The 9,633-nt window shown below is 42.7% G+C and overlaps 1 protein-coding gene across 1 annotated transcript; it reads right to left on the bottom strand.

Moving 5' to 3' along the window:
* Nucleotides 1–957: 957 nt before the first annotated feature.
* Nucleotides 958–4,663, bottom strand: LOC149343769 (uncharacterized). The gene is made up of 4 exons (XM_089542473.1): nucleotides 4,615–4,663; nucleotides 3,761–3,773; nucleotides 3,622–3,662; nucleotides 958–1,205 (listed from the first exon to the last, which is right to left on the bottom strand). The coding sequence occupies exons 1-4, from the start codon at nucleotides 4,661–4,663 to the stop codon at nucleotides 958–960; spliced, it is 351 nt and encodes a 116-aa protein (XP_089398599.1).
* Nucleotides 4,664–9,633: the final 4,970 nt, after the last annotated feature.

Raw genomic sequence — 9,633 nt, 5'->3', positions numbered from 1 at the left:
ATCATGGACTCCGGACTTGTGAGGAGCATAGCGCATTATTATTACGCAGTAATCATGCTACTCACTAACAGATAACTTAGCACGGGTTATCCATTAAGCGAGTGTTGAAAGACGAAATATCAAAACACGAGGGATGTGGCATAGAAAGAAAAGCAAGAACATTGCGGAGCAGCCAGTCTGAGCAATCACGATAAGATATGATGTTACATATAGTTCGCTTCTTTGATGGGCGTTGATGCACAGCTTTGAAAGTATCTGTCATGCAGGCGCCTCTCTTTTGAGAGCAGAAATGTGCTCAGTAACTGTCGCACACCTTTGCAGAACACCTAAACGATAAACAGTAAAATAGGTGCTGTTTTGAAGGCCTGGGGATTAATTTCGTTCGCATGGGGACTTTTAACTTTTACTGGCATTAAAGAGTGCGTGGCCGCCTTTTGTGCTTCACCTCCACCGCAATCCCTCCGCTGCTGCCAGAATCAAACCCTGAACCTCCGGAACAGTAGCCTAGGACGTCCTTCACAATTCTTTGCTGCAAGGTCATTTAGTTGTTGGTATATGATCGTTATTTTCTATCAATGTGTTTGTCTGCGTTTGTGCCTCTCCTTTTGCAGGTAATGACAGTATTTCAGTTTCTAGCTTGAAAATTATGCTGCTTGTCTTTTATCACTTCCTAACCGCTATAATAAATTTTTACAATACACAGCATGCTTACTTAAAGTAAGCGTATAATTTTGAAGTTTGATACCTTACACGCGAGAAACGTTTGTGTGTACCAGTCCGCATGCATAAAAATTTTAAATAGAGAAAAGAAAGAATGAACATTTGTAGATAATTGACGAAATATTTTTATATTTAGCGCAACTCACGGAAGGAAAAAAGTATTCAGTGCTTTTCTATTTTGATGTTCTTAAAAATAACATTATTGGGACAGATTGGGGCATTTCCGACGATTTTCGTTTATCCCAGCTTCTTGAACAACTTCTGGACTCCAGCAGAGATGGCACCCGAGACGACGCCACGGATGATGATTGGCAAGAAGTACTCAGCTTCTTCCCCACTCAGGGCACCTTCTCCATTCGTGAGAGCACTCAAGACCTGTAGCACTTCTTCTTGCTCTTCCTTGGTCAAGCTTGCATCGCCCCGGAGGAGACGGCCGACGCTCTCCAGACTTTTTCCAGCCTTCAGCATCACTGCAGCTTCGTCCTCTGCAGGCCGGAAAAATTTTAGGTGCATATATAATCATAATTCTCTTGAAAGCACCTATTCTTCTGCACAAGCAAATTACTTAGTCTGGAAGCAGATAGAGTGCAAAGCTATCATGAGGTCGATGATACCTAAGACATGGGGCTTAGGTGCTGGTATGGTGCAGCTGCCGTAAGTTCTACAGGTGTGATGCATAAACAATTACTGAAGCTTTCTCTCCAACGAATTAATTAACACTTCTCTTGAACGTGTTAGCCAGGGTTGTGTTTATGAAATGTAATAGATCTAAGTGTGGAAACGCAGTATTTTTGATGTGTTTAAGGAATGATCCCAACATTCTTCTGAAAATAGGCCTACTAGTAACTCTGCCTAATCGCGGGAATGTCCACAGAATGAACAGTGCATTCTGCGTTCTTATCTTTCCCCATAAAATGAAGATGAGTGGAAAGCACAAGCAGAAATTTAAAATGTAGGATGGTGACGCTATAATAAAATAGCAGGACACTGCAAGTTTAAGACTAAGTACACAACTCATGTGAAGACAATGTGGCCACACATACACGGATTCGATAGGCACGGATACCCTCAGGCGTACTGTCAACGTTAAAATTTTATACTTCAAATTAAAGACACCTTCTTCGGACCTCCTGTGATAGCGATCTCGATTCATAAATGAGGTAAGCTCTAGTGGCTCTTTTCGAGCAAAAGGGAGAACACACAAGAAGTGTGATTGTATTCATGCAGGCGCATAACGCATTCACGGTAGTCAGGTTTAGAATATAATAGAAGGATCGTGCAATCTGAACGGTGGCACACAACGTCCGGTTACATATTTTTAACATCACGAAAATAATCGCTCTATAATGAAGAAAAAGAAAGCACCACGTAATGGTAAAGTTAGCCCCTATATGAAAAAGAACACGTTCTGACCACTCAACGATCAATTACTCTTCATGCTTTATTGGCACACATAGTTTCTCCTTTTTTCCAACTACCTTTCCCTCGACGAGTTATGCCAGTTAGCCACATTAAGCTTATTGCAGAGATAACATCAAAATGTGTTTTCTTATAGAAACTGACAGCTCCCATCCTTGCTTGTGCTACCTGTATATCTGCTATTTTCGGAAGAAAGCACAGGTAAGGGGGTGAGAATGAAGCATTTTCAATTAGCACAAAGCGGGTCTGAATTGTGGCCGCTGCAGGCATATCTTGGGAGCCCCTGTGGGGTCAGTGTGGTGAGTTCATGTGAGAAACAAGCAGGTTCTAGAGCTGGTTCCCAGATGGGGTCCGTGTGAGCTGCCCTTAGATGACGCGCTATTGGGGCCCCTTGAGACCCATGTGGACAGCAGCATTTGGGCTGCCAACATTTACTAGCAATACGGAAAGAGTGCAATACCAATGCGGGAAGAGTTCAGACGCGTCTTCGCCAGGGGTAAGCAACTGTTGGGTATTCTCTAGTGGAGCCGAGGTGGGTATTTTCAGGGCTAGTCGCTTCACCTAAAGGGAGCAATGCGAGTTCTATGGCCGCTTTCGGACCTACAGTCGTTTTTTTTCGAACTGCCCTACTAAGCCTAGCCAAGGTTCTTCTTGCATGAAGCCATGAAATTGCGTGGAGCCTGCCCGCATGAATCCCAGATGAGAGCCTTTTGGGCCCAATGTGAGCACGCCCGCTTTACAGCCCTCAGGTTCTCAGGTTCTTAATGCATAAAACCAATATTTGCGTTGTATATGCCCTCAGTACACTGGAAGAAGTTTTTGTGGGCATCATGCAGAACCGTCCGATTTCCAGCCCCACTACGGCCCTTGGGTTTACGATAACACTTTCCGATAGCAAAGGGCAGCTCTATTTCACCTAGCTCAGATGTTTTCAGTACAACTCCCCCGAACTAACCCAGAACGAATGCTCGTCACCTTAAAATAAAATAAACTGAGCCAAAGTTGGAGCTTCTAGTGCCTAATACGGGACGCATGTGTAATCAATAGGGGCAAGCCCAATTCAGAATTGCCCAGATATTTTCAGAATTATGAAACGATGATACTAGAGAGGTTACCCTATTCCCAGACTCCCAGGACAGATCTACAGGAGCCCTATAATTTGTGCTGCTTGCGTTGTTTCCGCGAAATAACATCAGCGGCTGTGTTCGTTCCAAAGTCTGTTCCTTTGCGCTTGTTCCTTCATTAAGCTGCGCAGAATGGTCCGGAAAAGCTGTTCATTTGAAACCAGAATAATTTATTTGTTATCAAAGTTACTCCCTTTTATATGGGATCTTGGGGTAATGTTTGGAATTGTATCGAAATAGAAGCATGTTGCGAATTATTGCGGAGAAAAGTTAAGGTTTCCTTTTTTTTTGTCGGTTGAAGACAATTTATACGCCAGTGAAATTTTTACGCCTCGGTTTCAACGGAAGCAATTCTCACCTTTCGACAGAACTGGTTTTTGGAGGTCCACTTGCGGGGCTCTGTTGAGGGGACGGGAAAACAGAATCGTTCTGATATTATTTCTCTGAATGCTGGACCGAGAATACCTATCAACGGGAGTAATAACTACGGTACTTACACTGCAGCTCCGTCTTCATCAGGCATGAAAGGAATATGAGAAAAACATTATGAGATCTCTCGGTACAATAAATTTTTGTAAATACGTAACAGCCATATTTCTAATCACGAGTGGCCACAGCTTTAAAAAGAAAATTCATAATTTCCACAAGTTTTAGCACTAGTGAGAACTATATAAAAACGTCGATTTTCAATTAATGAAAAAGGCGTTATTCACGGAATGTAGGATACTTCTAACATTTTCAAGCGCAACTACGCCTGACTGGCGTCGAAGAGATGGTACATGCTTTCAGTGGTGGTGCTTGAAAATTTGCACGTAATGGCATAATATTATTTCTCTCCTGTACATTCAGTCATTACTGGTAGGCTCCACACTTTAAACAGTCATTTCTCCAGGCTGAATGCATAGATCAATAGAGAATCAGTGGCGATTCCAAACAGCGTCAAAACCTTTACTTAATCATCTGGAGGGCCGCCTTCGCTCCGAACAATGCCATTTAAATATGGCGCGAACGCAAAAATTATTTCTTCCCCTCGCTATCTTTAAAGGCCTTTAATGCTACGCCGCTTTTTGAATTACAGAAGAACTTGTACTTACACCCACTACCGTATTTGGACGTTTCCTGAAGTTGTGATTCTCACGTTTGCTTCCGGTTAATTTACCAATCCTCATAGGTACACAATCAGGCTTTGCGCACGTTCAAATACTGCTAAATTATAAAGTAGCCTTTCACTGAAAGGGAAGCCATTCCACAGTAAACGAGCATTGCGTATAAATGTTGGTTTCATTCTGGTCACGACTAGTACAGCGAAATAGGAATTTTCCAAATCCCCCCAAAATTTTTGCATACTCACAAGCAACGGCGATGAGAGAGAGGAGGGTGAGCCACAGGCAGGTCTTCATGGTGAAGCTTAGCTGCAGGGACCAACAAATAAGAAATAAATAGAGAGAAGGACACGTGCCGAGTTTAAATTTAAAGAGGTTGCATTTAACATGTCTATGCAATATTGGGGCGCAATGTTTGGTTGGACCTGTAATAAAGTCGTCACTCAAAGCTCATTGCAGGGAAAGAAAGTGCTCTTGGCTCATTACTTTCAAGGAATACGTTAAACATTAACTCTCTTCAGCGTGCATGCCAAGTGCTGAGGCAAGGTTTCCTGCTTTTCCCATGCTGTAAGATTAAGAGAAAACGCTTGCAATGTTTACGAAGCAGCGGGGAAATCTGACGTGAAGGTCACAAGTTTTTCAGCATCGCAAGCTTCAACAAAAAATTGAAGCTCTTGATTCACAAGACTGTCCGATAACCCAGCAGTTTCCAGACAGAGTGACATTTCTCGTTCCAGCTCGTTTTTTCAGAACACACAATCAACATTAGAAATAAATAACCACATTCGACTTTCACAATAGAACCAGAAATGTGTACCGTTATTAATGACGTAGGATGCGCTCAGCAGAAAAACAGTAATTTACTTGTGTTTTCATTATTATTGTAGCAGTATTTCTGTGTTAGTTTTTCTCAAGTAATTTCATGTATTCTGTGCATTATAAAATTGTAAATTCTGTTGATGTTTGTTCTGTTGAAAGAATAAATTGCGTCATCTTGGTATAACTTGCGTAGTGAGCACTTTAGTCGATTAAATTCTTGTTCTTAACTGTTTTATAGCATAGCATAAAATTATCTTTTAATGCGCACATTTTACTTCTTTTCCCATGCTTATCAGATGCTAGAATACGGGGGGTTGTAAGTAGTTTCGTCTGCAAACCAAATTTATTAAGGATTATTTAGAACGCACCATGTGTGACTGGAAACATCTTTTAGGGGTATATATGAAATAAAAGCAACTGAGCTTTACGGGACGCGTAGCACTATGCATCAAATAGATTCTTGCAACACAAATAACACCGTCTGAACCACTAAGCGTACATAAGCTGCAAAATATCGACTCACGAAACACAAACATCTCAAGAGAAATCAGCAGGATAATGGCTGAGAACAGCATATAACTGGCTACTAAGAGGGAAGAGTTCATTTTATACAGTAGCGATTCAAACAGAAACAGAAATGCAGTGCCGAGAAGAAAAAAACTCATCACCGTCATCACCGTCATCACCATCATCATCAGCCTGACTTCTCCCACTGCAGGGCAAAGGCCTCTTCCATGACTGTCCAGTTAACCCTGTCATTTGCCACTTGCGGGCACCGTATCCCTGCAGAATTCTTAATATCATCCGCCCACCTAACTTTCTGCGGCCCCCTGCTGTGTTTGTCTTCTCTTGGAATCCACTCCGTTACCCTTAAGGATCAGCGGTTATCTTGCCTTCGCATTACATGCCCTGCCCAAGCCCATTTCTTCCTCTTGATTTCGACTAGGATATAATTAACCCGTCTTTGTTCCCTCACCCACTCCGTCCGCTTCCGATCTCTTAACGTTGCAATTATCATTTTTATTTCCATACCTCGCTGCGTTATTCTTAACTTAAGCTGAACCCTCTTTCTTAGCCTGCAGGTTTCTGCCCCATATGTGATTACCGGTAAGATACAGCTCTTCTAGACTTTTCTTTTGAGGGATATGGTTTTGGTTTTGTGGTTTTAAGGGGTTTAACGTCCCAAAGCGACTAAGGCTATGAAAGACGCCGTAGTGGAGGGCTCCGGAAATTTCGATCACCTGGGGTTCTTTAACATGCACTGACATCGCACAGTACACGGGCCTCTAGAATTTCTCCTCCAAAGAAATTTAACCGCCGTGGCCGGGATGGAACCCGCGTCTTTTGGATCAGCAGCCGCGCACCATAGCCACTGAGCCACCGCGGCGGCTGAGGGATATTAGCAAACTGCCATTGATGACAGAAGAGAACCTGCCATACGCGTTCCATCCCATTTTTAGTCTTCTTGTTATTTCCACCTCACGATCAGGATCAGCGGTCACTACTTCACTCCAGTTTACTTTAATACCTTAAAGACCCTGGTAGACCATAATTAGATGTATTATCTTAATACTTCAAACACCTCGCTACCAAATGCGAACTGCTGTTCTATTGTTAGACTGTTGAGAATTACGTTGGTAATGAAGAAACTAAGGCAGAAGAAACGGGGTTAATTTGGGATGGAAAATTACTGTGCGACCTCTTGTACAGTACCTCTAACGAATTAGAACCCGCTATACTCAAACTGCTAAGAAAAGTAAAACGTGCTACTCACCAGAGATCTTCCGAGCAGGTGCTGTGCGGTGTCAATTCTCTGCTCCTTTTTATACTCACTATCAGTGGGTGTGCGTGTCTTTCTTTTGTGCGATTACTTCAGTGGTCGACATTTTATCTTGGCGCGAACGCATGCTATGAAGGCCATACATTAATATCGGCCATTTACATGCACTGCGAAAGCCAGATATTATGCCTATGCGTAGACACAAAGACAGAGAGGAGATCTGAGATTTCAAGAGAGACATATTAACTGACGAAGAAGGAACTAGACGACACAATGTACAAGATAATAGAGAAAATGTCACTGTCCGACGCGCACTGGATGCACTGGTTGATAAGTGAAATACACGCCTAGAGCGAAGGGGACATTGAACTAACGTTGAGCTTTAAAGCGGCATGTCACAAATACGTATTTCTATGAATGAAGAGAACCTAGCGGTCATACTGGCTGTCCTAACATATTTATTTTCAGTTTGAGTTGACCTAGCAGCGTACGAGGGGACATTTCTTTCGCTAATTAAAAACATTTGCTTTCTGAGCCTGCTTCTTGTTTTTCAACACGAAATGATTGGGGCATTCAGTCTCTTTAGGTTTTCCCTTGGCTTTTCATTCATGGCTTCATACTTGTTGAACTCTGCAAAGGAATAAAGGAGTAAATGAAGTGAAATCAAGGAACATAATAGAGTTTTAATTGTAATTTTTTTCAACTAACAGCGGCAAACTTTTTTACGAGGCAAACTTCTTTCATATACCTTTCTTTGGCTGTTGAATATGTAGCACGGTCTCCAAAGCTTTCATTAGGAACATGTTGGCTAAAATTGTTATTACCCTGCACCTATACATTCTCTAACGGTGATTATTTGTCTTAGCAGAGCGCGATTTAACGTTACGCCTCCGTTACTGCCACAGCGGTATTCAAAGGAACTCGCTCGCAAGTGAAGTCGGCCTCCCGATGACGCGGACTAAATGCAGGGTGCGCCGTAACCCCGCTGCTTTTGCGTCACCAAACACTGGCTCAAAATCAAAGGAACTGATGTCGAGAATTTATTTCAATTGCTTAAGTGTAACTCCAGCATTGCGCTGCAGATAGAGAAAAGTGTTGCTTTGTTTGAAAGACAATTAAAAATAAAAAGAGCTGAGACCTTACCTTGGCTACAGACCAGTAGACACCTACGCCAGACGTCGTTCTGTTGTACTGCGTGTGTTCTTCTATAATGGTACAATAGGTTGAAAGGTATTTTTGCTCTTGCGAAGATGCCGCGAGTACCGGACAAGCGCATTCCTTTTCAGTGCCATGTTCTTTATGAAAACTTTTTCTTTCGTATATCATAAGGTTGCACTTATTACGCGATATACATCCTAACATCACTCCAAGAACGTTTGTAGCGTTCTGCTAGTCAATGTCAAAAACGTGCCCTATTGATTTCAACCGCAGGCTTCACCGGTCGGCGCACGACGAGAGCTGTAAAGGCATGACTTTCTACGTTGTGAATTACTAGGTCATTCCAGTCAATGTCGTCATAGATGTAACTTACGATTACCGCTGCTGCTTCATAATTAGAATTAATTTCGAAGAAACATGAATTTAAATGTCCTCTAGTTACTACACAGTGTAAGGTTTTTTATTTATATTTTAGAAACATCTTGTCTGTTGCTCTTTGGGGCTTATGTTCTCTAATCACAATTAAGGCACTCTGGCACCCATGTCGAAAGCGTGTAATGTCAAGGCACCTAGCGCTGCAGAATGCATTAGACTCATTACCGACATCGCCCATTATCTACAGACAAGAGAGCCTTTCAAGACCTCTCAACTAAACCACGTCAAAAAAGCGAGCTGGAGCAAAACTAACCCAGGTGGCATGAAAACATTTTTGGTTTCAATTTGCAGGCGGATGGAATTTTAAGCTTACACATGCATACGCATACGCTGCCACGGTGGCTGAGAGGTTGTGGCACTCGGCTGCTGACTCGAAAGACGCGGGTTAGATCCTGGCCGAGGCGGTTGAATTTCGATGGAGGTGAATTCTAGAGGCCCGTGTACTGTGCGATGTCAGTGCTGGTAAAGATCCCCAGGTGGTCGTAATTTCCAGAGCCCATCACTACTGCGTCTTTCACAGCCTGAGTCGCTTTTAGACGTTAAACCCCCATAAATCATAAACCAAGCATATTTGCATATATCAGTCGGGTACTGCCGAGCAGAGTGTGAAGCATCAATGATGTTTGTTTAACAAGGAAACAAATTATATTTTCGTACGTATTACAGTCCGCTACGCTTAGCATGCACGATCAAAAACTAATATACAAAGGTGAAATTCAAGCGCAACTGGAAATATATTGTTACATGACGGCCAGCCGAAAAATGAGACGAGTTGATTGATGGCTATGAGATGATTTTAATGGCCACTGGCCTAGCCCGAGCCCTCCGTCCCGCGCATAGAGTTTCTTACTATTACCTAGAGGGAAAGCTGGCAAGCCGTCTATGGGAGTTTGCATGGAGACCCCACGTGACCACCTCAGCCACCATGGGCGCTCAAAGCATCATGGGGCGGTGAGCTACTTGTTGCGGAACTGCAACTTTTGGCCAAAAAATAATGGAAAAATAAAGCTGTTTGATAACCACAAACGTCCTAACATTCAATATCTTGTCTAATGATTGCAACAAACGAGCAAAA

The sequence above is a fragment of the Amblyomma mixtum genome, chromosome 5, assembly GCF_055824585.1.
Source record: "Amblyomma mixtum isolate Tamu chromosome 5, ASM5582458v1, whole genome shotgun sequence".
Classification (NCBI taxonomy): Eukaryota; Metazoa; Arthropoda; class Arachnida; order Ixodida; family Ixodidae; genus Amblyomma; species Amblyomma mixtum.
This window is presented reverse-complemented; position numbering and strand designations above follow the sequence as displayed.